At 44.0% G+C, this 24,840-nt stretch overlaps 1 protein-coding gene across 1 annotated transcript in view; it reads right to left on the reverse strand.

Moving 5' to 3' along the window:
• Nucleotides 1–216: 216 nt before the first annotated feature.
• SNX1 (sorting nexin 1) overlaps nucleotides 217–24,840 on the reverse strand; it is a 1,264,276-nt gene continuing 1,239,652 nt past the window's right edge. The window contains exon 15 of the mRNA XM_069624696.1: nucleotides 217–516. Within this exon, the coding sequence (XP_069480797.1) occupies nucleotides 466–516 (51 nt within the window). The 3' untranslated portion in view covers nucleotides 217–465. The remainder of the gene's footprint in view (nucleotides 517–24,840) is intronic.

Raw genomic sequence — 24,840 nt, forward strand, 5'->3', positions numbered from 1 at the left:
ATAACATATGACACTTTACTGAGCAGTTTTTTGTAAATTGTTTATTATGTAAGATTTTCATAGCACTAAGCAAAAATGATAGAAATGCTCCATTTTGGTTTCTATACCGCATTCCCAAAAATATACATTTTTATTTATATATATATATATTAATAATCCCCCTCCCCCCAATAAACCCATCACCCAATTGGCCTATTTTTCTTTTCGTTTTCTTCCTTTAAAGCAGTAACTATTTTAATAAGAAAATATATTTAGGAGTTAAATGAAAAATATACAGTAGGAAGAATGGTTATTGGAGGGAAAGGGAAGATCCCATTTTCTTGTTTTGCTCTTCCTTTTTTTGGTTTAAAATCTGACGGTACAAGCAGTGAAGGGAGTGCTAACTAAGATGTTAAAAGGCCAAGAGAGGTATATTGTATAAAAAGGCAGGAGGACAAGGGAAGAGTGAGCAGTCAGGAGTTCCAGTTAGGAGATGACCTTTGCTTCCGGAAGAAACGCCTCCCAATACTTCACGAGCTGCAGAGACAAGAAAGGGAGGTGAAGCACACAATCCACTTACTATATACATGAAAAAAGGCGCACACTTGTTACTCAGCAATAAATGATTTCACATTGTGGGGGGAGGGGTGGCAAGAGAAAGATAATCAAGACTTACTGTTTCATGTGCAGACACCATGGACGTTGTAAAACCATAGATTACATAGAAATAGTTCCTTACCTGTAACCAATGTTATCCATAACGTGTACCTGCCATTACCCTTATACCTCTAGACAAATTCAGTCCTACATGTGATGTCTCAACATTGGACAAATATACATTAACCCCAAGCTTAAAAGCTTGTGTGATGGCACTAAGAAGATGTGTATGGGGACTCCATAGCACAAGCACATCGAGCTCCTCACACACACCCAGACTTTACATTTACAAATATATTTAATATACAGCAATCTCCACCTATTGAACACTTGCTCACAGGCCCTCGCAGGCTCTGCACCATTTTCTTCGGTGAAGCTCTCATTGTATTACACCATTTTTCGGAAAATGCATCCGAAGCAGACGAAGATCCTGCTTTCCCTGGGTAAGACTAACGCATACTAACTCAGACAAGATTTATACGCTTTGAGAATACTACAGAGGTGAGCTGGCGCAGTACAAAAAACATAATACTACTCCCATGTTTCCTCAAATGTTACCTTATGCCCTTTAAAATAGTTTTATTGCAAATGTCAATTTTCTACTTCTGTATTACACAGCCTATGAGTGAATTTATCCAGATGGGAAACTAGACTCTTCTATCAAGGCTATGTTGCATAGTCAAAAACTGTTTAGTAAAAACCTTTCGGTGGGCAATGAAAAGGAAAAAAGGTGTTTGGAGCGGCCTTTACAGACTCTTCCTTACTGAGTCTTATATATTTTTTCATGTACTCTTGGTTTATTCAAACCTTTACAATGCATACTTATACACTAATATACACGTCATATAACATCAAACATTCATATCACTCACTAAATACTTCAAAAAGAGACCCAATTACAAAATTCACTTTAGATTTCCTAAAGAAAGGTAATAATTATATGTATACAAAAAAAAATATATACAAAAAGAAACCTTTAAAATCATCAAGTCCCCTCCATAAATTGACAAAACTAAAAATAACTCACAATCGTCCTAGGCGACCTCAACTTAGGTCTTGGTGACCCTAAAGATCCTGTGGCAATAGATCTGGAGAATGTTCTAACTGACCTTGGATTCACCTTGTACATTCAAGAACCCACCCATATCAAAGGCAGGCCCATTGACTGGTTAGCCGGCTCTAACTGCAACATCAAGGTTATTGACAATACCCCTTGCTTATGGTCTGACCATCACATCATAACTTTTAATATTGAAGCAACCCCGTGAGCCCCGACACCGATAGCCCCAGCACTCCCTACCAGAAGTAAAAAAGACATAACTAAGGAGAAACTCCTCCCACTGTTACTCCCTTCCCTCACTGCGGCTACTAACATTTGCTCTGATCCCACCTCCCTAGCAGACGCCTATCACGGCCATAGACTCTATAGCACCCATCAAAATTAGGAAGGCCAAACCACGAGCACATCTTAATTCATGGTTCACCCCACAGTTAAGAATACTCCGCAAAGTCAAACGTTGTGCAGAAAATCGGTGGAAAAGCCACCTTCTGATGAGCATAAAGATGGTTTCCTTCTTGCCTCTCTCACCTACAAAGATGCTTTCATCACTGCTAAAAAGAGTCTCTTAACAATCGTATTCTGCAAGCGGATTCAAATACAAAGGAACTTTTCAGAATCCTAAAATAGCTAGAAACCCCAGTCTCCACCCCCAGACACTTGCACGAAAGATAGTAAATGGTGTGCTAACATTCAAGAAGCCTTACTAAATAAAATCTCTATGCTACAATCTAAAATTAAAGACAAGCAGGACAGTCTAATCTCCACAACCGCTCACTCTCCCCTGCTAGGACCCTCCCTCCAGACACTGCTAACACCAAATCATTCGACTTTTACACCGCTCACCGTTACTGAGGTAGAAAATATCATCTTGAGAATTAAACCATCCAACTGCCAAGGTGACCCTTGCCCAGCTCCCATCATTAAGGACTCTGCCCATGATCTGGCCCCATTCATTACGGCCTTCATCAACTTCTCCTTTAAAACAGGTATTATCCCAGTCAACCTTAAGGAGGCTTGTGTGATCCTACTGCTCAAAAAACCTTCCCTAGACCCAAGTATACCTACCAATTTCCGACCTATCACCACAGTACCGTTTCTGCTTAAAATTGTAGACCGCGCAGCATACCTTCAGATCCAAGACTACCTGGAATCTAACAACCTGTTAGGTCTACGACAATCCGGATTTCGGCCCAGACATGGGACAGAAACTGCTTTAATAGACCTAAAAACCCAAATTGAGGTACTGAAGGATAAGGGCAAACTAGCAATGCTTCTATTCCTCGACCTCTCTGCCGCATTTGATCTGGTCAAACACCAGATCCTATGCAGGCACCTCCACTCTGCTGCCAACTTCTCGTCCTCTGCTGCGGCCTGGATTAAATCCTTTTTGAGCAATAGATCCATGAGGGTCTTTGCACCATCCGCAGCCGCGGACCCCTCCCCTATTTACTGCGGCGTACCTCAGGGATCCTGCGTGTCACCTACACTTTATAACAACATCTTCACGAAACCGCTCTTTGATGTGCTTGACTTTCTGGGTGTCTCCTACACTAACTATGCGGATGACCCCCAGATACTCATTCCCATCACAGGTAATTATCTAGCTGACACCAAAGGCCCTCAACGACGTCTACCTGGTCATCCAAGCCTGGATGGCCCAACACCAGTTATGCCTAAATGACGATAAGACGGAGCTCCTTATCTTGGGCACCTCAACGCCTGAGCAAACTAGAGCCATCCTATCAGTCATTCACCATAGACGGTAATACCATACGAGTATCGAAAGACACCAAAACGTTGGGTTTTTACCTTGACGCTACCCTATCCCTATCTAGACAAATAAATGTAGTCAGATCTGCCTCTGCATACACATGCAAACTTATTGCAGCCTGCAGACCGTTTCTTACCACCCCCAACAGTATCACACTAGCTAGAACTCTCATTATGGCTAAAATTGATTATTGTAATGCGCTTTACCTAGGCACTAGCCAAGAGAACTTGAACAAACTCCAAACAACCCAGAACAATGCCATTCGAGCTGCCCTAAACATCACCCTCAACCACATTTCAGAATCCAGAACCAACCTAAAGAGGCTACCTGTCAAGCAGAGAATCTCATTAAAAACACTTGCCCTCACGCACAAATGCAAGGCCCCTATCTACCTCTGCAGTCGGCTGTCTCGCGATTCGACCGCCCGACCTTTAAGAACTGCCCAGACCCAATGTCTATAGATCCTTAGGTTTAAACTTCAAAAAGCGGGGGGCACTAGTTTCCCTGTCCTAGCCAAAGATATGGAACTCCCTCCCCCCTACAATCAGAGAGGAAGATTCTTTCAACATATTCAAGGCTAAAACTAAATTGTGGCTTTTTGACCAGCACTAGGACATGCTCTGAGCCTTTGTCTTACATACTATGGCCTGCTGACCTCCGTTATGACTTCTGTACACCCTATGGGTATATCTTCTGTTATGCCTAGCAGCACTGTAATATATGTAGCTAGAAACACTTAATATTCTGTTAATGTAATTTTTGTCTGTATATATGCATTATTGAAACTTTGCACAAATTGCGCCCTAATGCCTCCGGGCCTGATGGTTTGTGCGTTATAAATGAACAAATACAATAAATACATACATTTCATAATAAAAGTATGAAATTTCATATGAATAAATACCTTTTAAAATACCTTCAAATACCAAAATGACTAACATTAAGAGTCCAATTTTAAGCTTAGCAGATACCCTGCTACCACGATTCCAAATGACATTGGAATCGCACCCAAATATCTTTTCCATGATAAATCAACAATTTAAATCAGCAGTTAATTTCCTAAAATATGCGTCTCTCATGGTTATAAAAATAGTGCCATCAATGAGTAAATGTCTTATGGTTTCAAAGGATTTCACATCTCTGCAAAAACGACAGGTGACCTCTCTGCTTCTTTTTTTTATATCTCAGAAGAACCTCTTTTGTGGAAAATAAATTCCATCTGAAGCAGAGAATGGCTTCTCTATGGAGCAAATTTGCGAATATGTTCAAATAAAGTGCTACTGTGCCTCTTTTTTATGCTCCAAGGACACGTGAGACATAGGGGTTTTTATGACAGGAATCCACTGTTTTAGACCAGTCAAATTATACAAAGTACATTTCACTTTGTCTGGGTTATCGTCCAAGTCTTTAAGATTGCATCCAATCTCACTTAATGTTATTACATAATGTTCACCAGTTTTGTTAAAACGTTTGCCTTTCCACCCCCTTTATTGTCAGACACATATATTTAATGATATAATTAATTCCAATTGGGGACATTTACTTTCAAGTAAAAACGGTGAAGCCTCCATTTCACTCTGATTTATAACGATAATAGGCACATTTCAAAGCGAATGGCGGCTAGAGGGTTAAAAATGGGCCCACCCAGTACCCTTCTCCAAAAAGCTGCCTCAACCTTAACCAACGATTTATATGCCACTTTTCCCCACAATTCCATGCCATATATCAATTTTGGAACATTGCTTTGATAGAAGGTGAACATCTGCTTAATAGAGAAACCACCACATGTTCTTTTAATTCTCACTGTTTGACTGGTGAACAACACAGCTTTTAATTTAACTGCATTACGAATCACGGTCTTCTGTGGTTTCCCTATAATAGGAATGCTAAATAAGTGACACGCTTGATGCTCTGGTCAATACATTTTGTTCTAAATACCACTTGTGCAAGAAACACTTTTCCCCCCTAGAAAATGCCAGAATATTTGTTTTGCTGAGATTAATCATTAAACCATTCTCCCTAGCAAAAATCACAAATACAGATAACAGCTTCTGAAGCCCAATACGCAAGTTGTCAAAATGTTTTCAGAATCATCGGTGTATGCGAGCCATAGAATCTTAAAGGGCCACGTTTTGGGGGGGGGATATAAAAGCAGCTGCACTTAAGTAATCTCCAACATCAGACACATTTAAATTGAGGCAGGAGGCTAAAATGCATCCCTGCCTCAGACCAGTTCTGTGGATAAATGCCCCTCATTCAATCTGACACGGATTCCCAATGCTTCGTGTAGGCCGATGGTCAATTTCAGGAGACCTTCAGGAATACCCCAACTGGCCAACTTTGCCCATAACTGATTACGGACAACTATATTGAATGCCGCCGATAGATCAATGGATGCTGCATATGTAGAGATATGTGCATCTGACAAGGCCTGCTTCTGAATGTGCCTTACCATAATAAAGCCATTTAAGTTCATACTATGGCCTTTACGAAAACTGTTTTACAAATTATTTAACCTTCCTGTATTATTAGATCATTCCTCAAAGTGCATCGGCAAAAGAGACGCAAAGACTTTACTATCAGCATCCATGAGAGTGATTGGTCGATAGTTTTTATGATCCGTCTTTGCACCCCTTTTAAAAATAGGCAGTACAAATGAGGTCCTCCAGGATTCTGTAAAAAGCTCTCTGGAAACCATACTATTAAATCGTTAATGCACGGTATGCAGTCTATCCATCGAATCATTATCAATCGAAATTCATTCATTGAAATGCTTTTCCATCAAAAAGCATATTCATTGAATTTTTTTTCATTGAATTTCCAACTCAAAAAACCTTTAAAAAAGATGTATGGATGTTTGGGTTGAAAATTTCAATGGGTCGAGGAAAGTTACATTTTGAAAATTGGGGTTTGGGGTCCCCCCCCTAATAAAGAAACACCACAAGTTAGAGGGAGCTGTCCAGGTGCTGAAATAAATTATAGATTCCAGCACTGGACAACTCCCTCTGACTGGTGTAGTGTGCACTTAATTTTATTTTCTAGGACTGGGGACCTTTATTTTATTGAAGGGGACCCCCCCACCCCAATAAAAATAAAATAAAAGTGCACACTACACAAGTTAGAGGGAGCTGTCCACTGCTGAAATATATTGCAACTGTATTGAATAGATTTCAGCACTGGACAGCTCCATGTAACATTATAACGTTATGCATGTTTCATCGACTTTCCATGCAAAAAATGTAGTGTTTATAGAATGAACCCCTATCCGATGAAAGGGTTTCGATGCATAAACACTTTATGTATGGCATTTTGAAGAAACATTTTTCAATGAAAAGGATTCTATGAAACGAACCTTCGATGGAACGAACCCTCGATGGAAAGACTAGTAACCATAATACACAAGCCCCGGTTAATGGATCGTCTTAGAACATTGTTTGTTAACTTATTGGCCAGGGGCACGCAAGTCACAATTTTTTATTAGACACAAGATGATATCCAGGTCAAATCCCATTTCCCCTCTGCCCCCTTGGTTTGTCTCCATTCGTAAGGCAATTATGACCCTTCAAAGAGCACACATTTTCAAAAGGGGATACCCAATTATCCTCAGACACAGCATTTAACTGCCTCCTTGGCTGACATACCTCCTGAGCGCTAATCACTTCCCAAAACATAACCACATTCCTTTTTTTAAGAATTTCTATCATTAATTCCACAGCATTCTACATCAGTTTTGCCCTTCATTGTTTACAAAAATGTGTATATTTGCACACAGTCCCAGATGGCTCAGCAGGAGGCATACTAGAATTTGTTCTGATCGCAGCACGCTTAACTATTTTTCCACAGCTAGAGCACTGTCAAAAGCATGCAGTACGATTTTATTTTGACCTTTTGTAAATATCTCTTGTTCTTTGAAAATCTATTACCCATGAAGGGATCCAATGACCTGCGAGTTATTTAGAGCTAAATGTGGATAATTTTCCATTCATATGTGGTCTCTTGCATATTTTTATTAAGACATTTGATGTCAGTCTCCCTCCAGGTGACCCCATTTTTCCCTGAATGAACCATTAAATCCTTCACAACTCCTTGCTCCACTTTTCCTAAAAAGGACCCCAAATCTCTACTTATACTATGATCACTCTACTCATTGCTCGTGATGCTTAATGCTTCACACTGTTGGAACAAGAAGAAATCAGTAAAGACAATCGAGCCAAGAGGGCTGCCTTGGGCAGCTCGCCCCGCACTTTACCATTAAGCATATGTAGGCCTACTGAAGAAAGTGCCACCATCCATTTCCTACCCGATTTCTCTTTTTTCCTTTTACCACATTCATCCAATATCTCATTCCAATCATCCACCTCTGCATCCGGTTCAACACATGTAGAATTGAGGTTGCCTGCCAGAATTACCCGGCCTTCTTCCCTCTCACATTTCCACTCTATGTCAGACTATGCTAGTCGTCAAGAAGATGTCCACATCACTCACACCCCTATGCCAACAGACAATAGGAGTGGCTTAAATTCACAAAAGGTTCCCAACATTATTTCCACAGCTAATATGCCATATGGGAGATAAAGGATTCTAGAAGCAGTTACCTCCTGACTGGATCTTTTTGCCATTACTAAACCCCCCCATACCTCCTCTGTGCTGGGTCTCACTTCTGGTGTGAAAACCTGATAACCACCCAACACAGGGGACAGGTTTCCTGTAGGAGAACACAGCCCAACTGTTTCAATAACCCAATTACTCCAACAGTGATGAAGAGATGGACATTCCCCCTATAATTAAAGGACACGATTTTCAGCTGTTCCTCAGTGCTAAAGAGAGGATTTATGCAGATTATCACAATTGTCACCTGTTCTCATAAGTGCCGCAACCCATCTACAATCTACTTTATCCGTTCTGCTTGTGCTACTATTATCTGTAAATCCAACTTCTCGATCAGAGTCATTGGCTGAGCGTAGGGTTCTCACCAGATCACAGCCTCCATCTACAAGACTATGACCATTCCACTCTGCAAGATATTCACTTTCGGAGGCTATGACAAAACCAAGTGGTTCAAAAGTGGATTTTTATTTCAAGACCAAATCCCTGACAAGTCTAGAGCCAAAGTGGAGAATGCACCTATCCGTTTTCACTTGGTCAATTTCCACACGCTCTATAACTAGTGTGGATAAGGGCCGAAGTCTAGGCATTTCGGAAAATACTGCCAACATGCTGGCTCTATTTAAGGATATTGGCACTTCATCCCCTTATAGGCTGGAAAACCGTAATATTATTTGAAATGCCCGAATACACATACCTCATGATATTGCAGACAACCTTAGCAGAGATCTATTTTCATGTTTCTCTGCCTGGTTAATATTATCTGTGCTTCTAGTGCTCTTAAGAATACTAAAGAGGGCTCTCTCTACTCCATCAATAGTTCTCTCTTGAGGCGGCTCATTTGCTCTACTCCAGTTACTCCAGTACTGTCTGGTAATGGAATGAACTTTCACGCTGCCCCAAAACCACCCCGACCCCCTTCTTATTTTCTTTTCTCAATCCTGGGCCAGTAAAGTTTGTCCAGCAGGATAGCATTCCCTTGTAAATTATGTTCCCATGTCGGATTGGCCAGCGATACCCTCCCTTCTCAGAGACTGCAATGCACACAGACTTCTGCTGTCTTTGCGCCTTCTCAATCCCCGTATGTGGGTTTGAATCAAAGCCTGCTCGTTGGAGAGAAGGTATACCAATATGTAGATTACCCTCATTTACTTGCCCCCTCTCTAATACAGATATTGCCTCGGTTTGCACAGCCACATTTACTATCATACATCCAGCTTGGGTAGTTTGAGTCTCCTCGCCGCTTTCTCACAAAGGTCAGGACTGTTAAGCACTCTCGACACCACTGGTCAAGAGACTAACCAATGATTTCCGTTTCTCCCCACCACCGTCGCTAGAGGGTCTAGATGGAACCACTATAGGACTTACCTCACCCCCCACCCCAAATACATTGTTGATTAACAAAACCAATGGGTTATTTATAGACCAGGGTTGGGTTTACAAGGATTTTCCCCAAACAACTCCAATTTTAAATTGATTACACTCAAAAGTATTGTGTGAGCTTTCACTTCATCTCGAATATTGTCGTATAAATCAACAAAGGAGCTCAGCACCATATTCAAAGCAGAGATGGGAGGCGAAGTTAGCCGAATCTATTGATCAACATCCCACAAGGTATGATGGAGAGAGCCTGCCTCCCTCATTTGAACAACCCCATCATATTATTTCACATTAGGTCAGTTAACTCCATAGGTGTACCCAAATAGGAAGTTTCATTCATTAACTGGTCCGGATCCCCAGTAAGATTGCCACCCACCACCCTGTCATCCAAAATGTCATCTTGAGCCAGATCGGAGTCCGCAGTCTCAGCACACTCAATCATGCAGAGGTCATTCACATGAGAGCACTCTGTGTGGACAATTGCTCAAATAGAAGCAATGCACCGTATTTCAGTACTTGTGCCAGTGTGTGAGATTCAAGTACGGCAAGTATTCTGCAGTTAAGCAGTTTGGCTGGTGTCTGGAGTGGCAGCATAACTCTACACGGCACAGCACGACCCAGAATCTGACTTAAACATGAGTACCTACAAGCGATCATAAAGGACAGAGGGTTGAGATCTTTTTCCCTCCATTAACAACCAATGGCCGGACGATTAATTTACGCTCGCTCTCCTCACCCAAACTAAGCCATCATTAAGTATAGGTAATGGTGTCAGAGAGGGGCTAGCCCTGCCTTAGGTTATGAGGCGGGTAAGAAAAGAATTAACAAAAGAACTACGGAAGCAGCCCTGGTCGCCAAATTATTATAGAATTTAAGGGAACCCAAAACACCACTAGGCTGTACTGACTTACCACAGTCTCCTTTTCCTCCGGGAGGTGCTCGTATAAGACTCATCTCTGCTACCATCGATAAAGCAGTCTGGCACCCTATTCATTCAGAAACTCTGATTGCAGGCAGTAAAATAACTGATTTCTTCCCAATTTCTCAAATAGAAGCAATGATTTCTAGATGCCAAAATATCACATTCTAAAAACCCATCACAAACCGCCCATCCTCACGAAGGCCGATCCCGGCCCCATTCTCTCCCGTGCTGGTGGGCTTTTAGGAAATCGCCACCCCCTTCCCAGCCCAACACATTACCTGACATCCTTGACACTACCAGACACGCAAACAGACTTTCACCTGCTCCCTTCCCCATCCCACTACAAACATTTCCCCTCTTCTACCACACAGTCACAACACACAAACAAAAAACACTTTGCACGCTGCCGCAAATACCCTCGCCTGCCAGCTCCTGTGTGCATTACGGGCATGAGACTTTGATTTAGAAAGATCACTCGGATCGGAATCCAAGTCTTTCTAAATAGTTTTTTTATTTGGGAGATGAAGAAAATTTAACTTTTCGCACCACTCCCTGCTGAGGTGTTCAACAATTTCAACCAATAAGGTGTGCACACATTGTGTACACCAGGTTTGTCCATATTCTCTCAATGGTAACATAATAGAGCTGGGCGGTTGACTAGGAGATGTTCCTCATCCCCCTTCACCTGGCGGGAGTCAAGAACACCATTGCCGACTCCCTCAGTGGCCCAGCGCCACAAGTCCTGCGCCTCTCTGGAGAGCGCTGCGGACCGTGTGCCCCCCTGCTTCCTGATGTAGATCATTGTGGTGGTGTTGTCCGTGAAGATCCTTACCACTTTGCCCTTCAGGGACGGAATGAATGACTTGAGGGCCCAGAACACTGCCCGCAGCTCCAGGATATTGATATTGAGATCCCGCTCTTCTGGCAGCCACAGGCCTCTGGCATACATACGTCCCAGTGTGGGCTTCCCAGCCCTCCAGATAAGCGTCCGTGGTGACAGTCTCCTGTTATGGGGGGTTCTGAAACCCTATTCCCCAGGCGACGTTGGAATGGACGCCCCATCACCTTATCGCTCTACGGAACTCCTTGTCGAGAGGGATCTCGTCTGCAAAGCTTCGACACTTGAATCCAGCGAGCGTCCAGGAACTCCTGAAGAGGTCACATTTGCAGCCTGTAGAGCCGGATATGGTAGATGCACAAGGACATTATGCCAAGCAGCGACTTGATGGTCCGCACCATGGCGGTCTTCAACGCCAACAGCCGTTGTACCTTCTCCAGAATGGCTAGACCGTGTTGAGCCTGGCTCCCAGGAACAGTGCATTCCGCAATGTAATCAAGCAGGACTTTGGATAATTAACTGGCTCGGATGAGTCAGTCGCCGAGGTACAAGTACACGTGCATCGCCTGTAGTCGTAGATGGGCCGCCACTGGTGCCAGGCACTTTGTAAACACCCTGGGTGCCGACTTCAGGCTGAAGGGGAAGGCTTTGAATTGGTAGCGTCTTCCTTGCACCATGAACCGTAGGAACTAACGATGCTTCCTGTGAACGGGAAAGTATGCATCCTCCATATCCAGCAACATCAAGAAATCTCCTTCCTCCAGTTGGCCAAGCACGTGCTGCAATGTGACCATCCTGAATTTTTGGGACTTGGTATTGGGCATCCAGCCTCCAGTCTTTTTCTTTACCAAGTAGTATCTGAAGTAGGCTACAGAGCCCCGGAGTCGTCTTGGAACTAGCTCCATCACCCCCTTTCGTAGCATGGCCTGTACCTCCTGCAGGAGCTGAGGGATGTGCTGCTTCTGCCGGGCCACTGGAGGGATCCGCAGACATTTTTGCTGAAACTTTAGGGTATGTCCGTGGGTGAGAGCGTCCAGCACCCTTCTGTCGGTGGAGATCTTCTTCCACTCGCTGACGAAACTCGCCAGCCGGCCGACCACCGCGGTGCATGGGTGGGTTGCCCGTCGCCCTGGCCGGTTCAGTCCTGCTTCGGCGCCTGCGTCCCGCCTTGGGCGTGATGGTGCGGCCGCCTCCACCCAAAGTCTTGGAACAGCTTCTGTAGGCCTCCTGGGTCGTGGACCGGAAGGGTTGACGGTACGACGAGGAACCTCCACCGAAACCCCTAGTCGGTCTGCTGGACTTTCCGCCGGATGCGCAAAAGGATGGGCTGTACTGCTGCAGAGTGCCCAGGGAATGACCGTCTCCGTGTCAGTCTTGATGGCCTGCAAAGACTCGTCGACTGTCTTCCTGTAGAGGTTGTCTCCTTCGAAGGGCATGTTCAGAACTCTTGTCTGGACCTTCTGGCGGAAGTTGGTGGCCTTCATCCAGCCTCAATGCCGGAGGCAGACACCATTCCCCATCTGTCGGAAACCTGTGTCCGCGATGTCTAGGGCAACCGTAATGGCATGGAGCCAGGTTATTTTCGATTATATAGAAGCTTGTTTTACCAGCGACAGCCTTCCTGCTGCTTCATCAAATACACTGGAATCTCCCACAGTATATTCGAGTTTCTAGTATGGCTGCCAAGTCGTGCAATATTAGATTGCAACTAGACTCCTGGAGAAGATAAACCACAGCAACCATGGCAGCAGATAAATGCCTAAGCTACGATGACTAATACGTCACTGAACTACTAGCACATGTCTCATTATTCAGTGATAGCACAGATCCCAATAACACTAAACTTCACACACTGGGATGAAATAATCCAATTGAAAAAAGATTGATAAGAACAGACCTTTATGACTCGATTTTATTAGAATAACTCAGCAATGGTACACTGCCCCAAGGCTTGATTGTATATAATGAGCCTAGACTATTCGTGGACAACAAAGAATTTAGAATACATTAGTTACATAGCAAACAAATGCGGGCGCGATTGGGTGATCCTGATCATTGACACAGCAAAAGGGATGTCAGATAAAATAGTGATTGAATTTGCTAAATTAGAAGACTACATCAAGAAACTAGTTGCCCTAGACGTGTTTAAGAAACGCCTGAAAGAGATCAAGATAGAAATGACAGAATTCAAAGAATTTACAACAAAGGAAAGGATCCGGAGAATGAAAAAGGATCTGAGCAATTTTTGTCAAAGGGGTGGTGGAGGCCAAGTCAATAAGCTCAAAGGTTGGAGCTCAAAGGCTTAGCAATGGGCAGACGCTCAGGAGCTGGAAAGAGGCAGTTCTCAAGCTTGGATAGGGGGATGTTTCCAACTAATAGGCTCAAAAGGGACTTCAATTTCAGAAAGGGATATTTCTTCAATCTCAAATAAGGCAGCAACAAGTTAATCTCAATCTTTATCTGGTTTTCAAAACAGACGAGTTTCAGAGTTGGTAGAACAACAAAAGTCAGTATGAAACTGTGATGGTTTAGAAAGTATTAAAGAAAGTATTCTATGGAAGTTGCTCATAGATTGTCTGTGGGAGATGCAGGATGTTGCTCGAGGTTACATCTGAGAGCTGCATGGCCCATGGAAGTGAGGCCTCAACAAAAAGTAGAACCTGGGTTAAACTCGAAGAGTAGGGCACCATACCTTACAACTAACTTGCTTCCAGCATTACCCACTACGTCCCTGCACCAGGCCCATGTTACCACTAGCTCCCTCCCCCTCCTAGACCCAGGAGCTAGAAGGTTGCAGGGTACTGAATTACTGCCTTTTGCATTTCTGAGGTTTTGGGTGTTGCAAAACTATATATACGTTTCAGGCCATCTGCGGAGACTGTATGCTGCTATTTCAGCCCCCAGGCTACCCGAGACATGACCTATGGCAGCAGCATACTTTTAGACATGAAATTAAGTGCACAGAGCACATTTGTACGCCACCACCACCCCATGTACGTGTCTGATTACAACCAATATGTGCATCACCAAGAAAAGGTTCCATGTTGGATGGTTAAGAAAAGAGGTTTGCGGTAAAGTACCATATTGGTGGCTGGATGAGGGCACTAGGGTGACCTCCGAGACCACCACTACACTGTGATGCAGGCCTAGGAGGTGGAACATGGATCCCCAGGCTTCCAATTCCATCACCTGGCTTAAGTGCATCTTTTCTTCCATTGCCCTTTATCCTGGGCTGACAAGAACTGGCCATGCTGCGAAGGTTATAAAAGCAGGAGAATGGTTGCCAGTGAGAAAACGTGCAAGGGGTCAAGTTACAGGGACTAGAGGGTTTGGGTAAAAAGAAATAGACAACAGGTAGCATCTGGAGCCTCCACTGAATCAGGTAGCATCTGCAGCATCGTCAGGTACTCGACGGGATGAGATTCTAATGTGGACACCTATTCAGCAGGGAGGGAGCATGATACTTTAGCCATCCTACAGGCCTATGTAGCCCCATACCCACCGACAAGAGAGTCACCCTTACATATCAGATGGAGATTGCCAGACCCAATGTATAAGCCTGTATGTATATTATGGATGGATTAACTGCTCACAGTAGTAAGGAAGTCTCTGGTGCTGGTACAAGAGACATTTCCTGGTTGCTCTGGGGAAAAAAAGACACATGCACATATCAGAAAGGATTTGCTGAAAAGGACATGTTTGCCATATAGAAGAGATTTAACAACCTGGCGGGGCCTAGACCTCCAGATACAGATGTTCAGAGCCCCAATAATAATCTGAAAGAAGGGTTTTATAAGACCGGTTTGACAATGACACACGCTTGCACACATCCAAATTGCAGGCATTCAGAGAAGAACGGGCAAGACGAGCAATCTTTCATTTATCTACTGCAACCCACGGTGGGACAGGAGACTGCAGAGCAGCAGTGGCCACTACAACAAGTGCAAATTCGGGATGGCAGACCACAATGAAATCTTGTATTCTGGGGCTGCACATGGGGGACACCACCTGGGCAGTTTGCGATTACATGAGCGCTTCAACCACATTGTTTGACACTGCATTCAAACAGGTGAAGTCGATCAAGTAATCAGGAGCCCACAGGCAATCTAGAAAGATACCCCCCAAAAAAGGAGACAGAGACATGGGAGACAGGAGTTGGGAGTTCGAGTTAAAAGACACTGTGGCAGAGCAGCAAGGAGGAAAGGTGCAGAGAGGAAGGCGGAGTGGTCAACAAGAGCAGTACAGAGGAGAGTAGAGAGAAAGAGGGTGGAGGCAAAGAGTAACAAGGAAAAGGAAGGGTGTTGAGAAGGTGGAAGAAGTTGACCGTCAGAAGGGAGGTGGAAAGGGTTGAGGCTAGAAAGGAGACAATGTTAGCCCGAGAAAAAGGAAGAAAAGAGCAAGAGGTGTGGAGGAGCAGTTCAGAACATGACAAAAATGGAGGGGAAGGAAGGGAGCAAGGTGCCCTAAGAGTGACAACTAAAGAGGCAGCTAGTCGAGAGACTCCTTTCCTGGTTGAGGAGCAGCACCCAGGAAGGTCCTAGCCAAACTAGAACTGGGTAAAGTGGACAAGGCCTCGCCCTATGCAATCTTGAAAAAGACTTGGAGGCTAAGCACCAGGGTTGACGGTGCACAGATTTCCTGAGGCGAACTAAAAGGAGCATGACATTCCGACAAACTGAAAAGCTAAGCAAGCAGTGCAGCACACTTGAAACCCCAAAGACGGTGAGTTTGTTTATCTGCCAGCTGAGTTTTAGGGTAGATCAGTAAGGTCTGAGGAACACAGCCTTATAGAGTTGCTTGATTAGTTTATGCTTTGTTACCACCCCAACAGTTGAGCACAAATGCATCTAACCCCTATTTTTCTGTTGGTTGCAATACAAATGCGTGTATCCCAGCAATTGACCTCTATTCGTCTGTTGATCCCTTGGCCATGACAAGTTTCAGGCGATATCTCCAAGAATGGACATGTAGTAGATCCAAAAGGCAGAGTGGTAAACCAATATATAAACATTAAGATTTCCCTCTACCCTTCACCAGATGTCTGTGTGGTGAGGGCAATTAAGTTTCCTTGGGGGCAAGTCTAGAAAAGAATATTGTATTATTCTTGTAGTATTTCCATATCTGAGAGGTGTAGGGGGTAAGATTGGGAGAGATGTCTAGCAGGGAGAAGAGCAAGCACAAACACTCTCTTGTCCTAGGCTTGCAGGTTTGCCTTCAATCCTCAGACGCTAAACTCTGAAGAACAACCAGCCCCAGAGTTCCCATGGTTCTGAAATACCAGGTGGCTACCAGACTCAAGTGCTCCAACCCTGCTTGCATGCTCGCACCTCAGCCCTGCATGCTCAATCTTCAGATACTCTGCAGTTTGATATGCCTCAAACTGTACATAACACCATCCTTGGACTGCTCCAACTCTTAGATGGCCTCAGCAGCATCCCTCCCCAGAGTGCAGCCAAAACTCCAATGCCCTTGCAGGTTCACAATCCTCAGATAACCTCCCAGCCTCAGAGGACTTCACTACATCTGACCTCAAGACCCCTTTTCCTTTTGAACTGTGTTGCTTGGAACTTGGGGAAGGGAACCCCAAGAAATTGCGGAACTGCCTTGAACTTGAAAGGTAATCATGAGACTTGTGAAACTTTCTTGAACTTGGGGAAGGGGAGCTGAGAAGAAAGCTAAGAGCTGTAAGAAGCTCAGAACTTTATGTCGGTGGCCATTTCTTTGATTATTGACATCACTACACGTTTAGCTTTAGTTATGACGGCAAGCATAGGCTTTGGACACAGACACATTTTTAAGTTGAACTCTGACTCAGACCTTCCTTAGTTTCGTTAAGGTAGGGAAATCCCACCGTAGCACAGGGCAAGTTCGGCCTTCTACCAACCTGACATTTGATTTAATAAACCATTTTCTTTTGAACTTTTAATCTGTTGTCTGTCTCTTGCTTCATGATGCCTTTAGAGCGTATGGTATCGCCGGCAGTTAGGCCGCTCTGGGCTTTCTGCCTTCTTTCTTATCTCGGCAGCTTTCCGCAAGCTCACCGCCTAGCGCACCTCCAGCATGCTCCAGGCAAGAATTAGTGCAGTCGAACTGGTGTGGGACTACACAAGACTTATCTCTTGTTATTAAGCAACTCACCTTTTAATATAGGCCTGTACTACATTAGTAGGTAGTGTGACTGAGCAGCCTGGATTATCTTAAGAGGGTTAATGTGAGCTGTACAATGAAATCAGTAAATACAGGTATCCAAGTAAACACACACTTAGTTATATTATAAATATGTATTTATATATACACACATAATTGAAGCATTTTTTTAAAGCAGCAACTAATAGTAACATTAATCCCAATTTAGGATTCAATTAAAACAGTGAACAATGAAGCAGGGGAGCAATTATTTCATATTTTATTTATTTATTTCAATGATTTGAGACAGTTTAAGTATAAACTTTACACATGATACAAATGCATATAAAAGTAAAGTAGATTGATTGGAATAGAATCCGATAGAATAAGTAAAATAAGATAAATTAAAATAACCTCATTTAGGACTGATTATTTCATACATAGAATTTCCAGAGATATCAATATACGTGTAGATAACGATACATATTCTCTCTAACAAAATTGAAGTGCACCATCAATAGTTCAATTCAATTCATTATTCGAATGTACGTTTGTATTCATTATTCAAGGTAAAAACCACCTCATTGCCCAACCATAAGAATTTGAATTAAGTATAATCCGCTTATCCGAAGCCAACGCCATGCACAAGAAGCCCTCCAAGATGTTATTCGCTTCGAATCATTTTGGTGGGTCCGACCCACGTGGCACAGTATACTACTGAGAAATTGGATAAGCTAGATAGTAATGCCCAAAGATTTTTCGATCTTCAGCCATATGCTATACATAGCTATATGAGTTTTTATGCTGGTTGAATTTAGACTATGGTACCAAAACCAAGGTTCATCTAAGTGCTCCAAATTGTGGACCAAGTTCTCATAGCATAATTCATAGGTTTTAGCCAAAACCGGACCAGCTATAAGTAAATGCATGGCAGTTTCATTAATAGAAGTGTTTTTGCATAACTGACAATATCTTTCTTGAGATGACAAGTGGATATCAATCCACTTGTTGGCTAGCACCGGTAAGCAATCGAGTCGTAGCAAGAGAAGAAAACGTCTGAGTCTACTGAACGGACTTAAGTTCATATACACCTGTGGTTTCAAAAATGTGTATAATCTATATCGTACAAATTGGTACTTTGTGAGTTTGCTCAGATGCTCATAGTTCTCTAGCCAGTCCCATAAGCCTATCCGTTTTGACAGGCCTTTCCTCGATATATCATAGGTGCCTCTCAATGCGGGGATCCAGCCAATTTCTTTATATAGACTTTCCAGCTGATATTTTAGGAGGTAGATCGTCGACTCCCTAGAAATTTCTTGACAAAAGAATCTCAATAAGAAGTTCGAGAGTTGGTTGGTCATCTTCAGATACATATTCGCTCTTCTTTTGAGTACGATGGCTTTTAGGGAGGTTAGCCCCAGTTCCAATCTGAGGATCGGCATTGGGATATTGGGGAAGGCCCAATATCCTCCTCCAAAATTTGCCCGCTATGACTTGCAGCCATCTTAAATTGATGTTCAGTAGTGCCTCCAGGCCATAGGTAACCATAGGAACCAATATCTGCATGTATAACTGGCACATTCCCCACATGGTATAACCACAGTTTGATGGCAAATCGGTGTATTAATGCTGTTAATTGTGCAGCTCTGGTGATTCGTGTCTGTATGCAGGTCGGATATTCACCTATAACATCAACCTCCACACCCAAATATTTGTATGTGGGGGGTATTTTATTTCAATCCCCTGCATAACTAGTTTAGGCCTAGAGAATTTTTTAGCCAAGAATACCATTAATTGAGTTTTTTCACTATTAAATGACCAAATCATTGTTAGTAGCGTATTCCCAGAGCGCACAGGCCGATCTGGATAGTCCACTAAATGTGTGGTCCACGATGATCAGATCATCAGCATATGCAAGCACTGAGCAGTGCTCAGATCCGATCCGATCCTAGGGGGGCAATTGTGTACTACAGAGACTGCTATGGGAAGGTCCTAAAAAGTAAATAAATTGTACAGGAAAGGAGCTGTAAAACAACCCTGTTTTACTCCTCTATTCTGCATTACTAGGGCAGGCATATGGCCTTGGGAATCCAACTTCAGTTTGGCCGAGGTATTTAGATGTAAAGCTCTCAGGTAGTAGAGGAGTTCATCAGAGCAGCCTAATAATTTTTCACGAGGGACGGTATCAAAGGCCGCTCGGAAGTCTATGAAGACGGTGGTCAGAGGGGGTTCCCCACAATTCTTAGCGCTCGTCCTCAGCAGATCAATGATCATCAGTTTCATGGTGGTAGTATAACCTTTCCTGAATCCACTTTTGAAGTGGTTGAGTATTCCAACTTTATCAGCCCAGGCCTCCAATTTTTCCAAGAGCAACGACGCAAATATCTTCCCTATGCAATCCAACTTCGATAGTCTAATTTCCAGGTTCCAGTCTATTTCCTCTCTAGAAGACTGGAATAAGTATGGAAGTTTGCCATGAGGCCGGGATATTACCAGTCTCCAATATTTTATCGAATAGAATCTTTATTAAGCTGGCCCAGAAATCAGGATTACTCTTCAGAACAACATTAGCTAGGCCGTTGAGTCCTGGCGCTCTTGATGATTTTAAAGATTTGATTTTGATAAGGAGTTGCTCATTGGTCACAGTGAAGGGTTTCACAGAAAGAACACGTTCATCACTACGTTGATAGTCCGGCTCTAATGGAGTAATACGTTTAGACAAAAATTCAGTCCACTGCTGAGCGCCTATTGGGTTAACCATTGTGTGGTTAGTGGGGCCCCTAACTTCGTTCAGGACACCCCATATGTTTCTTGTGCTTTTAGAGCATACAACTTGGACCATTTGTTGCCAACGGCTTAGCTTCTCTGCTCTTCTCTTCGTCTTAATCTAAGCATGATATTTATTCTTGAGCATTCTTCGCTGAACTGCAAAGGATTCAAATGTGGGAGCATCAGTTTTCGCTTTACGAATAGAAGCTCTTAAGACTCGCTTAGCGTCTCTAATGCTTTTATCAAAAGGTATGGTCTTCCTTCCTTCTTGGATCTTCGTATTAGTAGAGGTAGTGGTATGTGACGATGCAAAGGCAGCAATCCATTCTTCGATATCGTTAGCAGTATATTTACTAAACGCTTGAATGTCATAGAGCAAAACAGCTTGTGCTGAGTAGGCTGCATTATCGATATTTTTTGTATGCCAACGTATATAGGTGGCGGCTTGATTTGTCGTCATATTTCCCATGGTTCTAGGACTTGGAATTTCCCAGTCAACTGCAAAAGTCAGAGTTAGGAGACTATGGTCACTCCAATCATTCGGAGTGATCTTCACATCTTTGACTCTGCCGGCAATATTCGGACTTACAAATATGTAGTCTAAGGTACTAGTTGCAGAGACATTGCACCAAGTATAATTACCAGGATAATCACTTCGCGATCTCCCTTTAATAAGTTCCAAGTCCCAATCGGAAGAGAAGTGTCGCCAGTTTGAGCCTTCAGGATCTTCAATGTTATGCAGCATTAGCCCCTTTGGTTGAACTAAAGGATTGACAGTGGTGCCCTCCGATCCTTTTATATGGCAATTGAAGTCACCACTGAAAATAACTGAGTTGTTCCCCTGTGACATTGTCCATTCACTAAGTAACTCATGGACAGCCTCCTGTATTAATCCTCTACAGACAGCGCCTGGAGGATTGTATATAGTGACAAGTAAAATTCTTTCATAGGTAGCTTCATTTGGAACCACCACTTCCACAGCTTTAATTTTATCTGATTGGCTCGCGGTAATTCGATGAGATTGAACTGAGAGCTTGACACCCACAATAATTCCCCCGAAAGGTCTGCCCCTAGGCCCCTTCTTGGCAAAAGACTGGTGCAGCGAATAGCCATTAAGGATCACCGGGGAAACCAACCATGTTTCCTGCAGACAAACACATAGGTGGTCAGCTAGAATAACTGCTGATCCTTCTGATGATAACAGATGGTTGAAACCTCTACAGTTCCATAAGACGATGGAATGATCTCATTGTTTACTTATAATTAGAGGGAGGGATTCAGCCAGCCAGCTCAAGACCTTTTGAACATCGGTAATCTGAACTTTGTCCCCCTTAGGTAGGGTGGGAGCCGAAAGATTTTTCCGGTGAGAGAATCACCTTGCGCGGGCAGCTAAGATCGTCCACATCTGGGTCAGCATCAATCTCGATGTCTACCACCAGCAGGTCTTGTTTGAAGCATTGCATCAATTGAGCGGTCGCTAAAAATTTACAGTGAATCGCAGAAACATTGGGATTGGTAAATTGGAGTGGCTCCACGTATTCAAAGTCTGCGGAGCTAAGAACACGGAGTTGAGGCACTGAGTGAAGCCTGGTCATGAGAGCCGATCTTGTGAGCCAATTTCGCTCATGTTGCTGATACAAGTTTTGATGATACATATACGGTTGTTTGAAAAAGGAATTTGAGGGGCATCATTAATGATGGCAGGATTAGGGATACTCGGTGCCAAAGGAGCCCTAATTGGATCTTTATTTGGGGTCGAGGAAATCTCCGAATCGTTGTTAATTTGGGATGATTCAAGGTCTAGTGAGCCTTCTTCTACTACATATATAGAATCAATCACATGGTCAGGAAGTAGCCAGCTTGTAAGAAAACCAGGGCCCTTCGCTTTCCGTTTTAACGCCCTGGTTGTTTTCTTTTTGGCCTTTTTTGAGGGTTTCCCCACAGAAGCAGTCTTAGGCAGAGGAGAAGCTATCACGCAAGGCTTTTTATTCATGACTGCTCTCCTAGCCAATCTTCGTTGTTTGCGTGAAAAATGAACTGCTGATTCATTGGAGGGTTCAGGTATAGGCGCTGGGTCGGCAGCGGATTGTACAGGGCTGTTGTCCACAGGCCTTGGTCTCGAGAATGCGCTCACACAGTTTCAGGAGAATTTTTAAAGCAAACTGGAGGGAGGCCACTGAGGATTGTAATTCAGCTAAGGCAGGTGTACTTGAATTGAAAGCTCTACTCGTCTCACTAACACTTCCAAGTGCGGAAGGCTCCTGGAAAGGAGCTAGGTTAGGGGATGCAGATAGTCTTTCAGCTGGCTCCCTCTGGGAGAATGGTGCACTTGATTGTGGGGGCTGCGAGTTATTTCCTAAAAGGCGTGGCTGAGCTGGAGTCCTAGCCCGCTGCATTGACAGGCAGAGGTCGAGGAGTGAATTATTGTCTATATCGCCATAATTGGTAGCATCTTGAGGTGCCATGGCGATATTGCTCACTCGTTCCTCTCCCTCTGTTGAAATGGGGTTTTCTTTGGGAAGAACGTTCGGTGGAAAACAAAAATCAGTAATTGCTCCTTTGGGGAGAGGTTCTTCTCTTTTTAGTTTAGCTTTGCCCATTGTGCTATTTATTCCACTAGATGAAAAGTTATTATTATGTTTCTGAAGATTGTAATTGGATTGCTGACCTTCCTTCTGAAACGGCATATAGTGTGCACGATTGAGCAAGCGCAATCGATTAGTAGCTCCAAAAGGTTAACTTCAGGGTGACTTTTACAGAGGCGGAGGCCCTTCTTCGCCTTATCCGGAGGGTTAGTATCTGCAAGACCCCAAGCTTGGACCCACTACTTAGAGCCAGTTTGTAATAGTCTTATCCGCAGAAGGGCAGCGGTGATCAAAGGGCAAGCCCTGCAGTCTCACGGCTAAACCCAAACGTTGGTCGTGGTCTGGGGGGTAGAGTCTCCAGTAGTACAGTCTATTGTGGAGCCTTTATGTTAGACTGGAGTTGTAAAGCAGACCTATTTGGTTAACAGCGGAAAGGGGACACCTTACAAGTTGCAACTCTGGTTCTCCGCTGTAAAGGTCTTACTTCGCCCCCGGTGCCACTATCTCCACTGAGCGGGGTGCTGCTGAAGTAATTTAAAGCTGAGAGGTCATACGCAGCAGTCCAGGGTCAATGTTGCTTAAGTGCGCACTATACACGCAAGAAAGGGGTGTCATGCAGACTGTAAGCAGAAGAGTTCAATCAATATGAAACTCCACCGGAGAAATAGAATGTGCGGAGCTCAATAGTAATATCAGCCCAAGTACACGTTATTCGAAGCGTAGAACAACTGATCCGCAGACCGGAAGAATCGTAGGGACACAGTACCTCAAAGTCTATGCCACACGGCACGGTCCTCGATCCTGCGGACTGCAGACTGTTCCCTTGTCACTCCCTTTGCGGTCCGCTTCGCGGGGGAGAATGGTTATAAGCTCCAGGCAGCACAGCACACGCCTCCAAGCGCACGCCTCCAAACAATAGAGTGAAGACACTGCAGCAGCTCGCCAGGCAGGTACTGCAGACTGCTCCCTTGTCACTCCCTTCGTGGTCCGCTTCGCGGGCGAGAATAGTTATGAGCTCCAGGCAGCACAGCACACGCCTCCAAGCGCACGCCTCCAAACAATAGAGTGAAGACACACTGCAGCAGCTCGCCCGGGAGGTACTGCAGACTGCTCCCTTGTCACTCCCTTCCCTGATAAAAATGTCATATTTTATACATTTCCGGCACCAAGGGTGATGTCATTTGAGGTCAGTAATAACACCTATTTTGTACCACCTTTGCGGCATTGAGTTATAAAGGAGGGAAAGGTTAGGGTTAGATCAGAACCTACTGGTATTCTACAAAAACAGTTGGATTCTCCCAAAGGGATGCAGACAGTCTTTCATCCCAGCAATAATAGTGTTCAACAATTAAAACCTGTAAGGAAACCAGCACTGCCAGAGCCAATAGGTTCAGAAGGGGGCCTTTAGGGAGCCAAACAGCCAAAGTCATTGGGCCAGTTCAAAGTTCTGACGCTCTGTTCTTACAAAATATTTTTAAATATTAAGTGGTTCAAATTGAAAATCACAGCAAGTCAAGAGGAGTCACCTTGAAGAAGCACAAGCTGAAAGGCCAGTGGAAGTGAGTTGTGGTCAACTCAAGAGTCGGGTAAAATAGCAATCCTCCAAGTTAGGAAGCACACCAAATGGCAAAATATTGATGTACTCCAAGCCCCACAGTACCTATGAATTAAAGAATTTGCTCCAGCTGGATGCCTTCTGGTTGCAGTGCAGCAGACCCTGGTTTCTGGTCCTTGGTCGTGGTGAAGAAAGGGAGGACGCCTGGCGGGGTACCGAGGCAGCACTAGCGAGAGGGACGCGGCAGCGGATTACCGTTAATTGAGCGGCTCTCTGTGGTTTTGGTGCCTGTTTCTCAGCGCCAAAGAAGAACAAACCGTCCCCGTTAGAAGTTCCTTGATCCCCCTCTCCCATGGATTCTGGTGAGGGGACTCTGGACACAGATTTCCTGCTTCCTATGTACGCCCACAAAGTTTTGGCTTGATTCGACTTTGGAAGACAATGCACTTGCAGATGGTCAGGGGACCCCAGGGTATTGGGATTCTGCAGCCTTGGAAAGTCAAAGCAAGTCAGGGGTTGCGCCCAAATAGAGTTGGTCTTCAAGCTAGTTGGTCACACCAGCTTAAGGGAGCAAAGGAAAATGGGGTCAGTAC

Source organism: Ambystoma mexicanum, chromosome 11, assembly GCF_040938575.1.
Source record: "Ambystoma mexicanum isolate Mex_15411 chromosome 11, UKY_AmexF1_1, whole genome shotgun sequence".
NCBI lineage: Eukaryota > Metazoa > Chordata > Amphibia > Caudata > Ambystomatidae > Ambystoma > Ambystoma mexicanum.